The sequence below is a fragment of the Aedes albopictus genome, chromosome 3 (genome assembly GCF_035046485.1).
Source record: "Aedes albopictus strain Foshan chromosome 3, AalbF5, whole genome shotgun sequence".
NCBI classification, from domain to species: Eukaryota; Metazoa; Arthropoda; class Insecta; order Diptera; family Culicidae; genus Aedes; species Aedes albopictus.
Window position 1 is genome coordinate 86,918,353 of NC_085138.1, and position 23,853 is coordinate 86,942,205.

The 23,853-nt window shown below is 43.3% G+C and overlaps 2 protein-coding genes across 2 annotated transcripts; both read right to left on the reverse strand.

The window, feature by feature from the left end:
* Positions 1–3,798: 3,798 nt before the first annotated feature.
* Positions 3,799–6,068, reverse strand: LOC109417401 (uncharacterized). Its single transcript, XM_019691496.3, has 4 exons — positions 5,645–6,068; positions 5,421–5,583; positions 4,112–4,598; positions 3,799–4,048 (listed from the first exon to the last, which is right to left on the reverse strand). The coding sequence occupies exons 1-4, from the start codon at positions 6,022–6,024 to the stop codon at positions 3,912–3,914; spliced, it is 1,167 nt and encodes a 388-aa protein (XP_019547041.3). The 5' UTR covers positions 6,025–6,068; the 3' UTR covers positions 3,799–3,911.
* Positions 6,069–6,428: 360 nt separating this feature from the next.
* On the reverse strand, positions 6,429–18,686 carry LOC134284264 (uncharacterized). Its single transcript, XM_062843006.1, has 2 exons — positions 16,951–18,686; positions 6,429–6,551 (listed from the first exon to the last, which is right to left on the reverse strand). Exons 1-2 carry the CDS (start codon positions 18,182–18,184, stop codon positions 6,523–6,525), a joined length of 1,263 nt encoding a protein of 420 aa, XP_062698990.1. The 5' UTR covers positions 18,185–18,686; the 3' UTR covers positions 6,429–6,522.
* Between the last annotated feature and the right edge of the window lie 5,167 nt (positions 18,687–23,853).

Here is a 23,853-nt window from a genome sequence, read left to right on the forward strand (position 1 = left end):
CAAGAGCAATTTCTTGCACCTACCGGTTACGGGTACTCGGTCTACTAGAGGAAACTCCTGTGAACCGCAATTCAACACACACCTTGTTGTTTCCACTCTCGGTGCGTTGGGACAAAATTATTCTTGCTCCAAGTGATCTTACAATTGTTTGTAATTTTCCATATCCCTTTCGGGACGGAGCACAAAAAAGTGAAATCTCCATACAAATGGCTCAATTTTGGCTCTCCAGAACTCTTAGATTTCACAACAAAACAACAATTATTTCTCCTCATTTGAAAGATCTACTCTTTGACTTTTGATTTCTAGCTTTCACTACTTAGATAAATAGGAAATAAAAAATATGCGACAGATAAAACTTTTCCATGTTTTACGGTTTTTGTCCACTTTTTGTTTACCTTGTTGTGGTAAATCCCACAGGCAACGTAAACTAAAGTTTGTTTACACACATACAAGTATAAGTAATGGCTGAATTGTGGAAACAGTCTACATCACTTTAAATAAAGCCTAAGCAGATGAAAAATGTTTGCAAACCTGTTACCGCCTAACAGCACAATTGTGCTGGTTCGTCTCGAAAGGGATATAGGATATTTTCCACGAAATTCCCTTCCCGGGAAGAGTGGACATCTGGATATCACTGGCACTGCACCGTTTTTTGCTTTGGATTCCGAAGAACACGAAGTAAACTATCTACAAAACGATGATTAGACCGTCAATCCTCTTTGGACACGAAGCATGGACTCTACGCGCAGAGGACCAACGCAGCCTTGGAGTTTTCGAACGGAAGGTGTTGCGTACCATCAACGGCTTAGTGCCGATTGAAGACGGGTATTGGAGAAGGCGAATGAACCACGAACTGCATCAGCTGTTAAGAGAACACAACATCGTCGACACAAAAAAAAGGATGCTCCGGTGGGTGGGTCACGTCATCAGGGTGACGGATAGCAACTCGACTTAAATGGTTATCCAGAGTCATCCGACCGGTACAAGAAGACGTAGTGCGCAGCGAGCTAGGTGGGTTGATAAAGTGGATGACGATTCACGGACCCTTCACAAAGTGCGGAACTGAAGACGCAAATGTGTTTCGTATTGGTTATTTCACAGAGCAGTGTCATCAATATGTAGAGGTGTTGCAGGTGTTTTTGTCGTGCTGCCTGTCATTTGTTTGATCAATTCCGCGGATAGTTTTATCTTTTTTCAATTATTACTTCTGTCGTGGTGTCCTTTAAGTGTTAGCAATGGGTCCAATGGGATAATCCAAAGCTGGAACAAATTATCAGCCGCAGGCTTTTATATTCGTGATGCGACTGGTGTGGCTCCTTCAGATCGCGCCGGGAAAGCTATTTGATGAAGTAATTGAAATGGAATTCTGACGGAAATGTTGTGAGAAGATTCTAGCAAGTGGCCAGCAAGGGATGACTCGAGTTGTTGGAAGAAGACTCATTGATGAAATGTTTCACAGAGGAATCTGTCAACGGAATTTGTTGATAAGAAGGGAATGAAGAGAATTTAAGTGAAGAAGGTTATTTTTGTAGAAATTGTAATGTGCATTAAGACCGCGAAAGTTGCATTTGCGTTAAAAACAAGCGTGTGTCTGCGTCAGTGTGTGGATATGATTTGTCTGAAAATGCTTGTATGGTAGTTGAGTTAGAAAATTCAAGTAACGGCAGTGCAGAATATCGCCAAAAAAAAAAACATTTTCTCAGCTTCATTTGAACTGGCTGATCAGCAGGAAATGGAATCCGTTTCTGTACCTTATGAGTGGTGCATTCTTATTGATGAATTTGGTGAGTTCGTTCTTATTTGAATTGTGTTGTTGTCCATACCATAATCACAATTAATTAGATGTATTTCCTTTGGGGTATTTACTATACTATATATATTTTATTATATTTACATGGGGAGGGCGTTACTCTGCTTTTTTCTCGTTTCAGAGAGCGAGTAATGGCGCTTAAGCCTAGGCTTTCGAGCTAGGACACGAGGGTTAAATGCGTATGTCCCATCCCAGGAGGAAGACCATCGACGGAGTGACATTAATTTTCTTAGCAAAGTCACTCCCGACGTATTTACTTCACATTTATACTACATACTATGCTGAGCGGTTGGTACGAGATGTCCCCGTTCTATAGCTTTATTATGGAATCAATATCCACAGCAAAACGCTGCGCAGTAGGCCTGGCCGCTTCAATTCTTGAATTACATCCCCGATGTGCTGCAAGCATTGATAATGACAAGAAAATGATAGAAGTAGTCGATTCTATCATTTTCCAGGATTCTTTCAATGAATGGCTGTGTATGTGTAAACTAGACTAGACTAGACTAGGCCCTTAGGGGTCCCAACATCGACTCAGATTAACGTGGTTCGTAAAACTCGGGCTCGGGTAATTATCGTGTCGAACTGGAGGAACCGACGGTCGATGCGTTCCAATAGCCAACTTTTTTCAGCAGACAGTACTGGATGAGCGGAAAAAAGAGATCAACGAGAGCGGTAATCTCAATATTCTGTGGGAGTCTATCCATGGAGTCATAAGTCGGGCAGCGCAGGAGGTGATAGGGGCTCAAAGACGAACTAGAAACGGATGACAAGAATGATTGTTCATGTGCAAAGGAGTACGGAACAGAATGATATGCGGAGGTTTTACGAAACTGTCAATGGCCAAGGAGAAAAACAGCGCCTACTCTCGCCATACACAAAGACCGCGATGGAAACCTACAAACAGACAAAACAATGGTGGCTCCCAGGTGGATAGAGGACTTCGAGGAATTGTTAAGTGACAGACAAAATTCGAATTGATAACGACGGACAGGCTGTGGAACCTCTAACGCAAGAAAAAAGCAATATCATTAGAGGACTGAAGAACAACGAGGCTGCTGAGAAGGACGAACTTCCAACCGAACTTCTAAAACACGGTAATGAGCAGCAGGGATGCCAGATGGTTTTAAAAAAATCTGTGTCATTCTTTTCAAAAATCTGAAAAAGGTGAAAAAGCCCCTCTAGGTCAAAAAATCTGTATCTTATATAAAACTAAATCGGTACGGAAGCTCGAAAATCTGTATACATATATGGCATCCCTGGTGAACAGTAGTATCAGCTCATACAGTATGCGGCAGGAAAAAAAAAACGAAATTATTTTTTAACTTGAAACCACGCTTCCGTCTATTTGACGTTAACCACTCTATGTTTTGATGTTGCATGTTCTCAAACAGGCTAATTTTCTGAAAATTTTTTTAATTTTTTTTTTTCATTTCAATCATCAACTTTTACAGTACATGCATACGCTGAATACAATCAATAAAAAATTAATTAAAACTTTTAGTATATGAGCCATGTCTTATGACAATTGGACGTGCAGTTTATGAATATTCACTTTTCCGGTTTATATTATCACAAGTTAAACTCAAATAAACTTCTTTTTATATTGTATTGCAAGAAAATATACATTAACTGATGCACTGTCACGAAAAAAAGTCACATGTACCCCAAATTGAGCCTGTGACAACTCTTCGAAATTTTCGCATTTTTTCCTGCCACAAAGTGCAAATCACTAAACTTTTTAATTCAGTGCACACATTTTTACCCGAAATTTTGAGAACAATTGAGGAGCAGACCGACGATGAATCAGATGTTCACCCTGCGGCGGCGGCAGATTTTAGAAAAAAAAAATCTGAAGGACGGACAACTTGTAGACCCAGTGGCGTAGACCGCTAACCACGTTGGATTGGCGCGCTCACATCAATGTGAGACATGAGTTTAAGGCAGCTGAGACCAAGGTGTTTTTATTTACCTTCGCTGAGACCACATTATTGTAGTTTATTTTTATTATTATGATAGACAATGTTCACAACAAAGGTGCAGTTGTTCTATTATTATTTTGTTTCCCTGCTCTCAATACCGTTAAATGATGGAACAAATTTTAATCCAGAAGTCCTCTACGCAATAACTCGCTCAGATCCTGTTGTGTTTCGGTATCGATAGTACTTCTGTCCACTCGATTTTCGTTTGCACTACTATCGTTCTTTCGTTGATACCGCATAGCCAGGTGCAGTAGTTCTGTTGAAACGTATAGCAATCAGAAACTTCAAACAATGAAACGAAAGTTTAAGGTTGAATTACCGAGAACGATACATCGTCGTAGCTCCTTCACGAGTCCCTGCAGGTTGTATGGCGTTCCACGATACCCCATCCGAGCAAGATAACCCGTAAATGCTTCGTAATATTCTCGAATCAAGCGATCGCTCTGGGTTCTTCTCGCCGTACGATCCAGAACCAAATCAAGCAGTCCAAGCAAGTCGACGGTAGGCGTTCCCCAGTGACAGCTTTGAAAGTCAATCATTGTCACTTTACTGTCCGGATGGGTTCTGTACCAAAGGTTGGTTACATCCAGGTCACCATGGTTGAGAACGCTGATGAAGTGGTTGGAATTTGGTGGGCTGTAGAGCTGTTTGAGTTTGTTCTGGAAATGCGGCTTTAGGGAACGCAATTTCGTTCCCATTTGGCTGCAGCCGGGTTGATTACACAGGAATTCAATCAGCAAATCGATCGCGGAGGTCATTTTGTTGATGTCAACATTCGCTTTAGAGATGCTGGAAAGCTGTTTGGACTAAATTGGGAAATAATTAATGAATTTAGTCAAAATAACTTATAATCTGGAGTATATAAACAAAACGATTTGAAAACTAAACAAATTTTAAAGAAATTAAATTAAAAACGACCGCCGCATTTTAGGTACAATTCGAACTACGGGCGTATCTACAATGATCGATTTCTCTTCATCGGTTTTCTCTTTGGTCAATAATTTAGCCGGCAAAACATTTTCGATTGTTTTTGTTGTTTTGGAAGCTAGTCCTAGTCGCCAGTTACAGAAATACACCGAGGGATCATCTGTATATTGGTCCCGGAATAATCCGAAGAGAAAATCGATAAAGAGAAATCGATCAGTGTGTAGATACGCCTGTATGATACTAAGCGCGAGATTTGTTAGTTAGGGCTAGTTAACCCACTACGCCACATAGCAAAAACTTTTTAAGGTGTTCTCTGCAGAATCGTTATCTGTTGCGTGGAATAGTAGGTTTGTATAATTAGTTTAGCGGATTGAGAATTGTGGATTTAAATCTCACCAGTACTATACATAATTCTCGCGCTTAGTATCATACGGGCGTATCTACAATGATCGATTTCTCTTCATCGATTTTCTCTTTGGTTAATAACTTGGCCGGCAAATCATTTTCGGTTGTTTTTGTTGTTTTAGATGCTAGTCCTAGTCGTCCTTTATCGAACCACACCGAGATATCATCCGAATATTGGTCGTATTGCCCGGAATAATCCAAAGAGAAAATCGATTAAGAGAAATCGATCATTGTAGTTACGCCCGCATGATACTAAACGCGATATTATATAAAACGAATCAAAATCGTTTACGTACCTTTTCATATATCACGTAGGACGCTGCGTGGAATTTTGCGATAGCTTCAATGCACAGTTTTCCATCATCGAAAGAATCCAATTCTCGTTTTTGAACCCATCCGGATGGGAATAAATCTTCCATTATGATCAAGTTTCGCGGTTCATGCGAGGAATAAAAATACCTACGATACGAAGAACAATAAATTAATCAAATCTGAATACCTCACCAACCAAAACACAAACTTCGGAACGTCCATCGCTTCTCCAATCTTCATCAGCACTTCCTCCATCGCCGGAAACACCTCCCTGTACATCCGAATTTCCGTCGCAAATTGCGCATCACTTCTCAGTAGTCCCCGGTCGATCTTCAGTATCAAATCGACGGCCTGCTCCCGGGGCTCCCGGGGCATGGACCGACGACGATAGTGAACGGTGGTCCGGAAGAGATTACTCGCATGCTCAAAACCATCTCGGCCACCCGGTCGAATCTTGCAATCGTGATAGAGCGTAATCGAACCGTCGTTTTTGGCTTTGCGTATCACTTCCTGCAGAAAGCGATCGTTAAGCCAGTTTGGAGTGGCGGCGACGACGCCGGTGGAACCCCGCTGCGACTCGGACTGCATCTTTATTCAAACTGCATACCGACTGTTTGCTGCGTTCGATGTCAAGTGGCTCCCCAGGTGCATCGAGCTTCGAAGTGCAATGTGCAGTTGTTGCTGCCGTCCGGCTACGAACGGGACAAGTGCGAGTGGGTAGATGCTTTACAGTGCAGCGAGTATGCGTTACAATCTCACGATGACCATGACGCGATAAGTTTCAGCTAGATAATTACTCGGGAAAATGGTCAATTGAATGGGGAATGATTTGCATATCGTTTCCATCCAATTAGATGCACCGTGCTAAAAGTGAGTTGCAGCGCGGGCGGGTGTTTTGAGCGTGGGTCGGTATGCGACGAATGAATATTTCAATTAGTGTAGGTATTTGAAGTTGACATTCATTCATATACAAACTGCAATATTTGTGATAATTTGACAATCCACGTATTTGTTTTTCTGCACCGATAAATTTGACCACCGTTTTGGACAGTGCAGAAAATGTAATTTTTAGTGATCTAGATTCAATCATCCATAGCTTAATTTAGAAGCTGATCCTGAAAATAGGATAAAAGTGTTTATTTGGCTGGATAGGTCGTTAGGCGAAATAGGTTATTGGGTCGGAAACGTCATCAGGGCGAATAGGGACAATCGATATATTCGGTTTAGTGATCTTTGCGGCCTAACAACCTTTGGGACCTGATGACCTGTTCGGCCTAATGAACTTTAAAAAAAAACAGATGTTTTCGAACCGTAGCCTATGCTCAAGTTACGTTACTTAAATGGATGGACTTTATAGTTATTTATGTAACAAGTTGCAAAAAGTTGATTTTTTTAGCACGAGTCGTACATTTATCCAACGAGGCTTGCCGAGTTGGATAAATAGGAAAAGTGCTGAAAAAAATCGAGTTTTGCAATGAGTTCCATACAAAATTTTATGCAATGTTTTTTTTTCATAATGCAACTCAAACGAGTTGCATTATGAACATTATACAACTATTTTTCATTATGCAACTCATTTCAGTTGCAAGCAGAAGAAAACATCATGAGCATAATAAAATAACAGTGAATTTTAAAACTTGTAATTGATGAGTTATTCTTCATCACATATTTGTACATTCTCAAAGGTAGAATAATAACTGAACTTGCTCTACAACAAAGAATGATATTAAAATCACAGACAAACAGACGTAACACTTGCGAAATTTCCATCGACCACGCTTTTAACGGTCATTTTAAATTTTTATAGTTGTGCCTTTCACAACCAGAGGCGCGCGCATCGTTTTTCTATGCGTTTGACGTTTCACACTAGCGCCTTCTGTTGACGATATTGCACAACACAGTGATTCGTGCAACTTTTCCACCAGGTGATGGTAGTGTGAACTGGGCGATGGATTTCCATGAAAATCGTTCAAGGTGTTACGTCTGTTTGTCTGTGTTAAAATACTATTAAGTGGATGTTAAAATATTGGGACGGAGTACGCGGTAATTAATAACTACTGGACGACACTTCACTTTAATATATACTTTATTAATTAATTGCACTTGAGGAGACGGGTACACTTGCGTCCGTACTGCTCAACGGTCGGATGAAAAGAGAGCGATCTCATTGGATCGCTCTAGCATGAAACCTTAATGCTATAAATTGAGTAGCTAATGCTATAAAAGCTATCCAGACACTACAATCTCTCCCGGCTTAAACAAGTCTTACAACCATTTGACAACCTTAAACTAATATAATACAATTTCAAACCATAGAGTACTTAAAACTATTTTGGGTACTTTAGTCGAGGTTGCCCTTTCAAACGATTAGAACGTCGAACTTTTGGTGATTTGGATTCACTTGTTCGGCGTTTGATATGCTTCTTCCTTCTCTTATCTTTCTTGCTATGCTGGTCAGCTTCCGCTTGCTTCTGAACCGGATGTTGAGAATCCGATCCGTTTTCACGATCCTCGCGGTCTTCAGCATTGACGGTCTCTACCGGATTTGGCTGAACTACCGGCAAGCATGGATGGAACTTGTCGGACAGATTCGAAAGTCGTATTTGGTTTGCATGTACCATACGAACATTCCCTTCGATACTGATCAAGTATGTTATTGGACTAATTTTTTGAAGAATGATAGCAGGTATCCATCGCACTACTTCCTTGAAGTGGTTGCGATACAGCACTTTTTCTCCCGGCTTAAACGATTTTTGTTTAAGCTTTTCTTCGGTACCCATCGATACAGGGTTCGAAACAACAAAACAAAATCCACTGGCAACACTGTCCAATTACGGTTGTTTATGATATCGGGCGCGTAAATATCTATGTTTTTATCGTGTATAATTGCGTTTTTATTTGTTTTTGTGTGGTGTCTTCATTCGCCTAGTGATTTATCCGTGTTCCATCGGCCGAGTGTAGTGCCTTTATTTTGCTAAAGTGCTGTTTTCGGGAAATCTGTTTGCTGGTCAGTGGTAATTGATAATAAAACCATACACCTCCTGCTTACCCGCATACGCACTCTCTCTCTGGTGAAGCTACGCTTGCGTGCAACTTCGAGTACTGCTGGTGGCATACCGATAGGCGATTGCATTTTGCACGTCGATACAGTCTTTCCTCCTGTTTCACGGATCTATGACCGAGATGTCTTGCACGAAATGTCAAAATGCAACATCCGATTCGGATCAAATCACCTGTCGCGGATACTGCAAAAAATCGTTCCATATGAGCTGTGTGGGTATGGACCTCTCTTTTCGAGACCATCAGAAATCGAATGGAAAGAATGTATTTTGGATGTGTGATGAATGCGCTGATTTATTCTTGTGCGATCCCTTCCGTAACATGTCTCTGCGTTGTAATGCTGGGAATCCACCCGAAGAAGTGTCTCTCAACAGCCTTAAGGACGACATCACTGAATTGACGGGAATAGTGAGAGTGCTGTCCTCTAAAGTTGATGGGAAACCTTTGACCCCCGTAGCGTCCACACCGTGGTCCGGATTCAACCGTATGTTGAGCCCGAGTAATGTCCCGAACACTCCAAAACGAAAACGCGTGGAGAGTCAACCTAAGGAGAAATCAACGATTATTCGTGGTTCGAAAGCACCATCCGAAATGGTGAAAACTGTTTCGCCTCCAGAGGAGATGTTTTGGCTGTACCTTTCTGCATTCGATCCCAACACGTCCGAAGATGACATCACTAGCTTCGTGAGGAATTGCATGGATCTTCCTGCCGATGAAATGCCTAAAGTTGTTAAGCTGGTCCCTAAAGATAAAGACCCTGCCACACTTAACTTCGTCACTTTCAAAGTCGGGTTGAAAAAATCCCTGAAGGACATGGCGTTGTCAAAGGAAACGTGGCCCGAAAACGTTTACTTTCGTGAATTTGAAACCAAGCCAAAAAACCAACGAAGAGTCGTCCGAGTGATAGCAGAGTAGAATCCGCTCGACAGACAATAGCCTATCGTTGGACGCCAGGACGCACACCTGCCTCCAGCACTTTGGAAGCCTTGAATCCGCCCACCACAGTCGAGCCCCTCCCGCCAGCGACCTGCAGCCGTCCCGGTCCTGTGTGTGGTGCTGGTGAAGAGGTCTTCCGAAACTCAAACGCAGGCAAGTACAACGCTTATTTGAACTATTCGTCCTCTGAAATGTATGCAGTTTCCAGCCCACCCGCATCGCCCAACTTCCGCCGTCTCTTCACGCTCCAGCCACCGGGACGCACGCCTGCCCCCAGTACTTTGGAAGCCTTGAATCCGCCCACCACAGTCGAGCCCCACCTGCCAGCGACCTGCAGCCGTCCCGGTCCTGTGTGTGGTGCTGGTGAAGAGGTCTTCCGAAACTCAAACGCAGGCAAGTACAACGCTTATTTGAACTATTCGTCCTCTGAAATGTATGCAGTTTCCAGCCCACCCGCATCGCCCAACTTCCGCCGTCTCTTCACGCTCCAGCCACCGGGACGCACGCCTGCCCCCAGTACTTTGGAAGCCTTGAATCCGCCCACCACAGTCGAGCCCCTCCTGCCAGCGACCTGCAGCCGTCCCGGCCCTGTGTGTGGTGCTGGTGAAGAGGTCTTCCGAAACTCAAACGCAGGCAAGTACAACGCTTATTTGAACTATTCGTCCTCTGAAATATATGCAGTTTCCAGCCCACGCGCATCGCCCAACTTCCGCCGTCTCTTCACGCTCCAGCCACCGGGACGCACGCCTGCCCCCAGTACTTTGGAAGCCTTGAATCCGCCCACCACAGTCGAGCCCCTCCTGCCAGCGACCTGCAGCCGTCCCGGCCCTGTGTGTGGTGCTGGTGAAGAGGTCTTCCGAAACTCAAACGCAGGCAAGTACAACGCTTATTTGAACTATTCGTCCTCTGAAATATATGCAGTTTCCAGCCCACGCGCATCGCCCAACTTCCGCCGTCTCTTCACGCTCCAGCCACCGGGACGCACGCCTGCCCCCAGTACTTTGGAAGCCTTGAATCCGCCCACCACAGTCGAGCCCCTCCTGCCAGCGACCTGCAGCCGTCCCGGCCCTGTGTGTGGTGCTGGTGAAGAGGTCTTCCGAAACTCAAACGCAGGCAAGTACAACGCTTATTTGAACTATTCGTCCTCTGAAATATATGCAGTTTCCAGCCCACGCGCATCGCCCAACTTCCGCCGTCTCTTCACGCTCCAGCCACCGGGACGCACGCCTGCCCCCAGTACTTTGGAAGCCTTGAATCCGCCCACCACAGTCGAGCCCCTCCCGCCAGCGACCTGCAGCCGTCCCGGTCCTGTGTGTGGTGTCGGTGAAGAGGTCTTCCAGAATTCGTGTGCAGACAAGTATAATGTCCCTTCGAACAACTCATGCACTGAAATGCGTGTTGTTTCCAGTTTAGCTGATGGACCAGCCGCCACATCGACTGCGCCAGTTTCCAGCTCCCTCTCGCCCACTAGTCATCAAGAGATCACCGTTTACTACCAGAACGTTGGCGGTATGAATAGTAGTATCGCGGATTTCCGTGTTGCTATCTCCGACAGTTGCTACGACATCATCGTTCTTACCGAGACTTGGTTGGATGCACGAACACTCTCCCGCAACGTTTTTGGCAATGACTACGAGGTTTTTAGATGTGATAGGAGTGCCGATAACAGCACAAAACTAACAGGTGGGGGCGTTCTAGTAGCTGTGAATTCTAGGCACAAAGCGAGGAGAGTAGATAACTCCTCCTGGACTCGCTTGGAGCAAGTATGGGCTTCGATAAAACTGGGCGATCGTACACTTTTTCTCTGTGTGCTGTATATTCCTCCTGATCGGGTACGTGATGCTTCTCTCATTGAATCGCATTGCCGGTCGATCTTTTCCATTCTGGAAATCGCCAAACCCAGAGATGAAGTCGTCATGATGGGTGACTTCAATCTTTCAGAGATCACGTGGAAGGCATCATGCAATGGATTTCTCTTTCCTGACGTGGAGCGGTCAGTCATTCACTCCACCGCATCTTGTCTTTTGGACAACTATAGTGCTGCAACTCTCGCTCAAATTAACCACGTCACCAATCAGAACAACCGTAGTCTGGACCTCTGCTTCGTCAGTGCACAGGACACTGCTCCACCCATATGCGAAGCGCCGGCTCCTCTAGTGAAATTAACAGTCCACCATCCTCCTTTGCTGTTAACAATCGACGCAAAGTCGCCTCTTGAATTCGTCATTTCACCGATCGCCGTTTCCTATGATTTCCACAAGGCTGATCATCGTAGCATCGCCGAAGTGTTATCCGGTCTGGATTGGGGTGATATTCTTGACACCGAGGACATTGAGGTGGCTGCTCAAACCTTGTCCAATGTGCTGGCATACGTTATTGACAGACACGTCCCCAAAAAGCTGCACCGCACTACATCGCGTCGTCCTTGGGAAACAAGCGAACTGCGTATGTTGAAATCTGGAAAGAGGGCCGCTTTGAGGAAATTCACCAGACACCGCACACTGCAACTCCGGAACTACTATGTGAGGATCAATTACGAATATAAGCGCATTGCGAAACAATGCTTCCTTCGTTATCAGCGTGGCATGCAGAGGAAGCTTAAATCTCGTCCTAAACAGTTTTGGAAATTCGTAAACGAACAGCGCCAAGAATCCGATTTGCCATCGTCTATGATGTTCAACGGCGATGTGGCCTCCTCTCCGCAAGATATATGTAATCTCTTTGCCGATAAATTTGCTAGTGTCTTCACCGATGAGCAACTGGATGACAACAACGTCACACTCGCCGCTAGCACAGTTCCACACCTTGGGTAATCGCTGAGCAGTGTAGACATCGATGAAAACATGATTGCCAGGGCTTCCGTTAAGCTCAAGACGTCGCACAACCCGGGACCCGATGGAATTCCATCGGTATTTGTCAAGGCGCAAACAAGGGCGCAAATCATCAACCTATTGCCACCACTGCTTCACGTTTTCCGACTCTCCGTAACTACTGGCCTGTTTCCGTCCACATGGAAGCTTGCGCACATGTTCCCAGTACATAAAAAAGGGAACAGGCAAGAGATTGGCAACTATCGCGGTATTACTTCGCTCTGCGCCATCGCCAAGTTGTTCGAGATTGTCATCATGGACCCGTTGCTCGATCACAGCAAATCGTTCATTAGCACCGAGCAACATGGATTTCTGCCTGGTCGCTCAACGGCCACTAATTTGCTGTGTCTTACCTCCTATATCATCGAGAGCATGGAGAAACGCGTTCAAACCGATGTCATTTACACCGACCTGACTGCAGCATTCGATAAATTGAACCATCGTATTGCTGTAGCTAAACTCGATCGGCTGGGGATACATGGAACCCTCCTGCAATGGTTTCAATCTTATCTTACAGGTCGCCGCCTGTCTGTCGTCATAGGTGACTGTCAGTCCGTTTCATTTGCCGCAACGTCTGGTATCCCACAAGGTAGCCACTTGGGTCCACTGATCTTTTTGATATATTTTAATGACGTGAACTTGGTGATCAAATGCCCACGGTTATCCTACGCGGATGATCTCAAACTGTATCTTCGTGTTCGATCGATTGAAGACTGCTACTTCCTCCAACGTCAGCTGAATGCGTTTGCTGAATGGTGTACTCTAAACCGAATGGAAGTTAACCCGTCCAAGTGCTCGGTGATTTCCTTTACGAACAAAAAACGGTCAATACTATTTGATTACAGTTTGTCAGGCACCCAAATTGAACGCGTCAGTCAAGTCAAAGACCTTGGTGTAGTTTTGGATGAAAAGCTCTCTTTTAAACAACATATCAACTACGCCGTCGGAAAAGCCTCTAGCATTCTCGGCTTTATATTCAGAATAGCAAGAGAGTTCACGGATATCTTCTGCCTTAAGTCCTTGTACTGTGCCCTATCCCGATCCATACTTGAGTACTGTTCGGTTGTCTGGAACCCATACTACAACAATGGAGTTGAAAGGATTGAGTCCGTTCAACGGCGGTTTTTAAGATATGCTCTTCGACGTTTGCCTTGGTCCAATCCGTATAATTTGCCAAGTTATGAAAGCCGTTGCCAGCTGATACATCTGGAACCTTTATCGACCCGTAGGGACACAGCCAGGGCTTTACTGGTCTCGGACACTCTGCAAGGACGCCTTGATTGCCCCGCCATTCTGGGTCAACTAAATATTAATGTTCAACCTCGTGCTCTTCGCAACAATTACATGCTGCGGCCACCCTTAAACCGGACGAACTACAGTATGTTTGGGGGTGTTAACGGCCTGCAACGTAACTTCAATAGGGTTTGTTCATTATTCGATTTTAATGTGTCTCGTCAAATACTTCGTCGGAGGTTTAGTTTGTTTTTTTCAAGGCGTAATTAGTTTGTAGTTTTGTATGTTTTTTTTTGTTTGTTAATTTTGACTATTAATTGGATTGTGTTAACAGTTTTTCTTGTGCTTATGTTTAAGTTTTATTTTTGACTGCGATATGTTACTTTGTCATGTTAGACTTTAGATTTAAGTAAAATCATTGGGGCTTATATAGAGCCTGTTGATTAGATAAATAAATAAATAAACTGAAGGTTTGGGAATTGGAGGACTGACCTCTACTTTTCGGGGGTTAACCGAATTCAGTAGAGTGCGTGGGGTGTATGCAAACACCATAGACGAAGGAGAACGATTTGTTGAAGTCGTTGGAGTATTCCGATAGTTAATCAAAAATCGATTGATTTTTCGCGACATGGACAATTGCCTGCATTTTTCGTCCAGAAGGTACTTTTTCAATACGTCCTTGACTGTACGCACACCCCTCTCGGCCAACCCGTTCGACTGTGGGTGGTAGGGAGGCGTCTTGGTAGCTTTGACGTCATTAGCTTCCAGAAAGGACACAAAATGTACTGAATTAAAGGGTGGCCCATTATCAGAAACGACTTCTTCAGCGATACCAAAAAGGGCAAAAAACGACTCCAGATGTTCTATCAGTTGAACACTGGTAGAACTTTTCAACAATTGAACATCAATGAACTTCGAGAACGCATCAATGATGATCAAGGCCGTATGGCCTTCAAAATAGAAGAGGTCCAAATGGATCCTTTGGAAGGGTCTTTGACACTTTGGCCATGTCGATTCCACCTTTTCTTTCGGAACCGGTTGGCGCTGCTGGCAGATCTTACAGCTTTGAACAAGGTCTGACAAGTCTTTACCAAAGCTTTTCCACCAAACATAGGTTCTCCCAAGCATCTTCATTCTAACAATGCCGTCATGGCTAGCATGAAGTTGATTAATTACAGCCGGTTGCAGACTATCGGGTATAATTCCAAGATGCGAATTGATCTGAAAGTACGGTTTAAAGACGGTATCCACCGTCTTTGGCCAACCGTGCAAGACATACTCGCGAACTTTCACCAAAACTGGATCAGATTTCTGGTGTTTCTGCACCAGTTCTAAATTTACGATGTCTACAGAACCGGTCAAATTTTTGAGACCAAGGCCGATGTGCTCCACATCTGTGGGCTCATTTAATGGAAGACGGGAAAGGGCGTCAGCATGGCTCATGAACTTCCCTGGTCGGTGTTCAATGGAGTAGTCATAATTAGACAACATCACAGCCCACCTTTGCAATCTTGCAGCTGCGATAGCAGACGTCCCTTTAACTGGATTGAAAATTTCTTTAATCGCACTGTTATCAGTGACGAGTTTGAACTTAGCGCCATACAAGTACTTATGGAACTTGTTTATTCCAAAAATTACAGCCAAGGCTTCTTTATGCACTTGTGCATAATTTTCCTGAGCCGGAGATAAGGTCGAGGAAGCGAAGCACACAGGCTTTTCCTCGCCATTGACCACATGAGACAGGACAGCCCCTAGGCCATAAGGACTTGCATCGACTGCCAATACGATCGGTTTCGCAGGATCGTAAGGCTCGAGTAAATCATTTTCTGACAATAATGTCTTAGTTTTCTCAAACGCCACCTGGCAGTTTGGCGACCAAACAAATCGACTGTTCTTCCTTAGAAGATTATACAGCGGACGCAGTTCTATCGACAGATTAGGGAGGAATCTGTGATAGTAATTTAATAGTCCCAGATACGCTTGTAGCTGGGTGACATTTTCAGGTGACGGGGCGTTCAATATGGCCTCGACTTTTGACGGATCTGGGCGTATACCGTCTGAAGTAATAGTATACCCCAAATGATTGACTTTCTCTACGTAAAAACATGATTTGCTCAAGTTTATTCGAACATTATGATCGTTTAACTTTCGCAGGACAATTAGAAGATTGGCGTGACACTCTTCACGGTTGCGGCCACCGACAATTATGTCGTCCAAATAAGGAACTCCGGGCGAATCCACGAGAATCTGATCGATTATCGATTGGAAAATCGCCGGCGCGGAAGCTAAGCCAAAAGGCATCCGCGTAAACTGAAAAAGACCCCGTTGAGTGTTCACGGTGCACAGAACCTGTGAAGCTTTCGAGAGCGTGACTTGTAAATACGCTCCGGAGAGATCAACTTTACAAAAAACTTTCCAGTTTGCCAACTGAGCTAAAACATCGTCTATCCGTGGTAGCGGATAATGTTCGACAGTGGTATGACGGTTGAGGACAGCCTTGCCGTCAAGACAAATTCTGACGGTGCCGTCTTTTTTAGGCACTACCACGATGGGACTTGCCCAAGTGGATGAACGAACCGGGACCAGGATACCGTCCTGGACAAGTTTGTCAAGACTTTCGTCCACTTTTTCTCGAAGCGAGAAGGGAACGGTATAAGCCTTATGAAAAACAGGTGTTGTATCGGGTTTCAACACAATGTCAGGATGCTGGGTCATTAGGCCGAAGGTCATTAGGCCGAAGGCCATTAGGCCGAAGGTCATTAGGCCGAATGGTCATTAGGCCGAATGGTCATTTGGCCGAATGGTCATTAGGCCGAATGGTCATCAGGACGAATTGAAAGTTAGCCGTTGTTTTTACCTTTTCCAACAATTTTTGACAAAAACTAGTTTAACAATGGAACTAGAAAGAATAGCCTATGTTTTAAAGAAGGAAAAATTTATGAATTGAATATCAGCAGTTTCAGCGCCAAAAACTATTTCAGCAATGATACTAGAAAGAACAGCCTATATTTAAAAGAAGGAAAAATTCATGGGTAAAATATCAGTAGATTCAGCATCAATAAAGTATCTTCGTGCCTGTCACACGATACACACATGCAAAATGGTCATTTGCAGAGGAAGCTCTCAGTTAATAAGCTGAGAAGCAGGCTTTGTCTCAGTGGGGACGTAGCGGCAAGAAGAAGACCCAATGACCATTCGGCCTGATGACCATTCGGCCTAATGACCATTCGGCCTAATGACCATTCGGCCTAATGACCATTCGGCCTAATGACCATTCGGCCTAATGACCATTCGGCCTAATGACCATTCGGCCTAATGACCATTCGGCCTAATGACCATTCGGCCTAATGACCTTCGGCCGAATGACCTTCGGCCGAATGGCCTGACACCGTATCGAAGGATTGTCCTGACTTACCGACCGACTTAAGCGAGAAAGTCTTCCGCCATCCAGGGAAAATGAGGTCCAGACCGTGACGGCCTAGTAACGGATGCACTGTGCGGTCAGTGGGAATAACCACCAACTCTAGTTGACCTTGGATTCCTGATGAAGCGGAGACTTGAATGCCAACAGTTCCATTTGGCGTAATGCGTTGGCCTGAAACGGAAACAAATTCTAAAGCAGTGGGAACTAACTTACACTCAGAAAAATGCTTTTGATACGTATCTGTGGATATTACACTCCGGCACGCCCCACAGTCCACCTCGAAATCGAGACGACGACCTTGACAATTCAATGTCACGAACTCTGGAGCGTCGACCTTGTTGAGAGAGTTGATGTTGCTAGTAGACGCCTGCTTCAGTATGGACAAACTGCAATCATCCTCCGGTTCTGCCACATTATTCGGCAGTGAAGACGGTGACGATGGCCTTTCTGCATCGATCGACTCCGCCAACAGATTCAGTCGAAGAACTTCTACCGCTTCAGCCATTTCAGCGACACGTTGGTTTCCTCCAGACTTTTTCGACGACGACGACGACGACGACGGTTTCACTCTACAGCATGTTGACACGTGGCCTTGTTTCCCGCAAGAGTAGCAGGTCCAACTGCGAGCCGGGCAAGTTGCCGGATCGTGATGGCGGCTACATCGGAAACACGGTTTATCTTGCTTCATAGACGACCGACCTGACTTGAAATCCGGTGCTCGGGCACCATTTTGCTTTGTTTTATGGACCGGATTCCGCTTCTCCCTCATTGCAGCTACCACGTGGTTTGATTGCGACGACATTTCCTTGTTCTGGCTGAGCGCTGCCTCCCAGCTCCGACCGATTGAACACGCTTTATCGAATGTCAGCTCGGGCTCCGTTAACAGCTTTTTCCGCAAACTTTGGTCGTTGATTCCCGCGACGAATTGATCCCGAAGCGCATCCGACAGAAAATCTCCAAACTTACACGACTGTGCAGTGGCTTTTAGGTTGATAATAAACTCGATGACACTTTGCGATGACATTTGCTCACACTTGCGGAATTTGTACCTTTCCGCGACGATATTCGTGGTTGGATCGAGGTGCTTTTTCAGGAGATCGACCAGATCCTCGTAGGACTTCATACGTGGATCCTCCGGTGAACTCAACCTAGATGCGATTGAGTATAGGCTGGGACCAGCCACCGTGACCAACACTGGCACTTTTTTTATCATCCGGCGTGTCATTTACGAGGAAGAACATTTCCAAGCGGTTCACATATTCCCCGAAATTCTCCCCGACGACGAACTGTTCGATTTGGCCGAACATGCCAGCACGAACTATAGGAGCAGCACCTACTGCTTCCATTTTCAACGCGCTCTGCGTTACACCACTTGCACCTGCAGACTCCGTCATTTTGAGGTTAGGGTTTTCACTCATCACGTGTTCGCGACCGACTAAAATGCACGCGCTATTGTTCCTTTCACTGAACGACTACTTTTCACTAATTTACACTCGTCGCCAAGTTGAAATATTGGGACGGAGTACGCGGTAATTAATAACGACTGGACGACACTTCACTTTAATATATACTTTATTAATTAATTGCACTTGAGGAGACGGGTACACTTGCGTCCGTACTGCTCAACGGTCGGATGAAAAGAGAGCGATCTCATTGGATCGCTCTAGCATGAAACCTTAATGCTATAAATTGAGTAGCTAATGCTATAAAAGCTATCTAGACACTACAGATGTATCCCAAAAACTTGATCATAACAAGCAACAAAACATGTTATACAAAACTAATAATTTGATAAGTTAATATTTAAAAATTATGATATAAAAACAGCCTATGTGCTGCTAGAGGAGAACGTGCCTCTAAAGCCGACATACTGATTCCTCCTAATACCCCCTGAGACCTCCAGGGCCCATCTGAAACTCCTTAGACATCCTTCGAACACCACTGAGATTGCTAGAAACAGCCCTGAGATCCCCTAAAAGGCCCTTGAGACCAACGGGTACTCCTTGGGGTTCCTAAAAACGCTTCAGTAAACTCCTGATCGCTCCCCAAATAACACACCCACAGTCACAGAGGAGGCATGGCAGCACAGGTTTTGTTTTCGCAGAAGTCACTATTACTTACTTTTAGCAAGTTTGTATTAATATGTTAGAAGCGAGCCACAGTTACTCTTGCGCAACAAAAAACCTGCGCTATGTGACTCTTCTGTGACAAGTACCGTGATTTCGGGTGAAATTGATCAGTGAGGTGAAATTGATCGACATGAGGCTCATTTTTATTTGGCAAAAATAACGCTTAAAACTTCAAATAAGATGGGGAAAATGACCATAACTTGGCACAAGGGTTATTGAATGAAGAGTAAACGAATTGTTTTTCTATAAAGTTACAGATTTATGTATTAATTTTTTTTCAATCATTGTGCTTTGCTATTGTGAAATACACATTTAAACTTTTATTGTCGTAGTAGTACCGCACTTGTAATGAACATCTGATTCAATGTTTCTAGCTGTAAGTTTATCGCAAAATCCAATTTTGTCATGAAAATGTGTATAAGCATCAACATTTATGCAGTAAAGTCTTTTTACGGAAATAATTACACATTTCCAAAACAATAGCATACTTTCAGGCGATTTTACGGGGTAATCAAATGAAAATTTTAAACTTGAATTCAAATAACATGTAGTAACTTTGTAAGATTTTTGCAATGCATTTTGCAATCTAGGATGTTGATTTCAATTGGAAAAATGTTTGCAGCTCTTACAAAGCCATTTCACGGACTGATCAATTCCACCCCGAAAGCAGAATTATTGATTTTTCATTTCAAGTGCTATTTATTACAAAAAAATTATTTGTAGTAAAAGTGTCACCCTCGTTGACTGATGAAATCCATGACCGTACTTGTTTTAAAGCATTGAGTTTGATAATATCGCACACTGTTCAATAATTGAACGCCAAAAGCTGCGAAAACTGATCAATTTCACCCGAAATCACGGTATGTTACGTGGGTCCAGAAACCCCAGAAAACGACCATGCAACCTCTCTTTGCTCTCCCTAACGAACTCTCTCTGGTCACCGTTGCTATAATAACCGTCATTAATCATTTTCTTATGCAAGGAATTGGTTCTCTCTCTTTTATACAGGACATTGCACCTCAAAGGTGCTCAAGTGTACTTCAGGGAGTCCATGAGGGCTGAAAGTCTCAGGATTGTTTCAGGGAGATTCCTAAGAGCCTCAAGGGCGTTTCGTGAGACTGACCTTCTACCACCGTTAGGGGCTGTCCATAAACCACGTGGTCATGAGGGGGGGGGGGGGATTCGGCCTATGAGCATTTTGTATGGACGAATAAAAAATTTTGTATGGACAAATGACCACGCGGGGGGGGGGGGGGGGCTGAGAAGTCCCAAAAAATGACCACGTGGTTTATGGACAGCCCCTTACTTTGCGTGGTTTTAGAAAGCAGTGCTTTTTTCGACGATTACTTTAGGGATTTCCAAAAGACGCCAGAAATTTCACCATAGATCAGTGTTTAGGTTTAAAATTAGGTTTTGATACGCATTATAAAAACTTGTCTGTACGATCGGTGAATACAACTACATATTTAGCAATTATAACCACCACAAATAATTGATCAAGTACGTAGGCGCATTCTTCATGCAGCACAATGCATCAAAGGTTTCAAAAGTCAGAAAAACCGTTTAACCACAGCCATGATCTAGACCAAATCAGTATTAACCTTCCGTAACTCGCGCGGTTAGGCACCACCGCCAGCACCACACCAATGCTGAATACAAAAAGCGAGATTTTTTCAACGTGTTGTACAAAATACAACAGCGCGATTGCTCGAGGGTTAATCCATTTGTATTAGAGAATCAATATAGTATTATATAGTACCATTCCAGTTTCAGAATATCATTGTCAGTGAATCGTATCAATATAATGTGTGAACAGTTTGTATCGAAGTATCCATCCATATCGTATCGTATAACAAGTCCCGCATCCGCTGCAATAGTTCCGTACTCGAAATACAAGTTACCGTGTTTATGTTAAGTACTTGGGTGTTAAATAAGACCACCGAGTTCCGTCCAAAACAATTCCGTGTAAATCATATCCGATTAATCCGAACAATAAAATGAAGCATTCGGACAGACCGCGTACTATCCAGTGATTATCATTTCCGGACCTCCTGTGATTAATAAGATACCGACAGATCAGTACAGACGCTCTTGTGTACGCGAACATTCATTTTAGTCGTTTCTGCAAGTATTTCTTCAATGATTCCATGTATTTCTTCAAGAACTCCGCTACCGATTTTTCAAATTATAATATCTGGAATTATTTTAAGTATTTCCGTAGGAATTTCTTCCACATATTTTTTCAGAAATTTTTACCAGAGATTATTCAAACATTCTTTCAGGAATTTCTTAACCCTCCTAATATGTTGCGCTATGTGCACCACGATGACACATGGATCATATTGAACTCAACATCCTACTAGGGTTCCACATTTTGTACAAAAAATCCTCAAAGTGTCCATCCAAGGATTCCTCCAATTATTCGTCCAGTAACTACTGCAGACATGGATTCCTCCACATTTTTTCCAGGAATTCCTACAATAATTCTCCCATGAATTCGTTAAGAAAATTCTCCTACGATTTCTTAAGGAATTCTTCATGGAGTTCCTTCAGCATTTCTCCAAGAATTACTTCAATGATTCTTTCAGGAACAACTCTAATGTATAATTTAAAAATTTGTCCGAAGATTCCACCAGGAACTTTTATTGTGATTCATTCAGGAATTCTTCCTGGATTTTTATCAGGAATTTTTAAGGCCAACGGTTTCCTTGAGGATTCCCGTTGGGATTGCTTCTGGAATTCCTCCCAGAATTTCTCCAGGGATTCAAACAGCAACTGTCACAGGATTCCTCCTCAAACTCTTCATAGGATTCCTTCAGTATTTCTCTAAGAATTCTTTCTGCGATTTCTTCAGGACTGCCTCTTAGGATTTCTTCAGAAATTTCTTTCCGTATTTCCGCAAAGGATTCCTCTGGGAATTCCTCCATAAATTAATTGTCCAGGATCTTGTACCGACTTTTTGAACCTTCTAAGCAGAATAACTTCTTCAAATGAGTGTAATCAGTTATGGACCAGTTTGTCAAGGTTCCTCCAGGATTTCCTTCATGGATTCCACCAGAAATCCTTCAAGAGTTTTATCTTGGGATTCCTCCAGTATTTTATTTAGGGTTTTCTCTAGGGGCTCCATCAAGAATTTCTCCAAGAATTTTCGGAGGAATTACTCCTGGTATTTGTTCCGGAATTCCCCAGGAATCCCTACAGTAACTGATTCTGAAATTCCTCCAGACGTTCTTTCAGAAATTCCTTCAGCAATTCTTGCTGAAATTTCTTGAGAATTTCTCCTGAGATTTTTTGAGAAATTTTTTTTCCAGGGATTTTTCCTGACTTTTCGCCGGGGACTCTTCCAGGGACTCCTCAAAGCATTCCTTTGAAAGTTCCTTCAGGCATTCCTCCAGTCATTTCTCCAGGCATACCTTTGAACATTCCTCCAGGAATTGCTCGAGGCATTCCTTAAAGTTTCAGGGGTCCTTCCAGTGGTTCGTCCAGGGATTGCTTCATGGATTTTTCCAGTGATTCCTGCAGATTTCTCCAGAAATTTAAGGGATTTCTTCAGGGATTCCTCTCAAAATTTTTCTAGGGATCCCTCTAGGAACTAATATAGGAATTGCTCCAGAAATTAAATCAAGAAATTCGACTGGGATTTCACTAGGCATTCCTCAAGGTATTTCTCCAGGAAACCCTCCAAGAATTTTTCCAGGGGATTTTCCAGAAATTCGTCCAAAAGTCTCTCCAGACATATCTCCAGGATTTCCTCCTGGGATTCCTTTATTGCTTCAGTGATTCCTTCAGGATATCCACCAAGGATTTCTTCAGGAATCCATTCAGGAATATCTCTAGCATTTTCTACAGAAATTCCTCAAAAGATTTCTTCAGAAATTGCTTCAGGGATTCCTCGCAGAATTCCTCTATGCATTCCAATTCTTCCTGGAATTTATCCAATAATGTATGTCGTAGCCATTGCACAGTGGTCCACGAACCAGATTTACGAGGAAAGATGCATTTAATGCCTTCAAATGAGTTTTTAAGCATATATGGTCTTCTACAAAGTTGTCCCTAATAATAAGGCCCTCTTTGAAATGTGCATAAAAATTAGGGTAGTCCATATTTTCTAAAAAAAAATGGAAACCATACCTTTGCAAAAATAACTGTATACATTCTTCGGAAAAGTTGTAGATCTATCAATTTTGAGCAAGTTTGCTGAAGAAAGTTTTTATGTAGCTTTAAAATTGACCGATCTAGAGATATTTTTCTGAATAAGGGGTTGTCCATAAACCACGTGGTCATGAGGGGGGGGGGGGTGTTCGGCCAATGACTATTTTGTATGGACAAATAAAAAAAATGTATGGACTAATGACCACGCGGGGGGGGGGGGTTAAAAAGTCTCCAAAAATGACCACGTGGTTTATGGACAGCCCCTAAGTTTAGTGTGGTTCAAGAAAAACCGGTTTTCTGGGGTTAACTTTTTCAGTTTCGATTTTTCATCGAAGTCGCCCAAGAAACACTTGTAGAGCCTTTGAAGATGCGTCGTTTCGTGTGCTGAGATGACCGTTATCTCTTTCGGCGTTTTTCCTAAAAAATCATAGTTTTTTTTAAAAGGTGATATGATGGGTTGGGACAAACATAAAAAAATATCTTTTGCATGCATTCAAAAGAAGAAATGTTGTTATAAAACATGTAAAACAGTTAGAGGGATGTTATTTTTTTACTTGAGTAAAAAATACTTGAAAAGTGCCTATTTTTTCTAGAAAATCATCAATATCTTTTG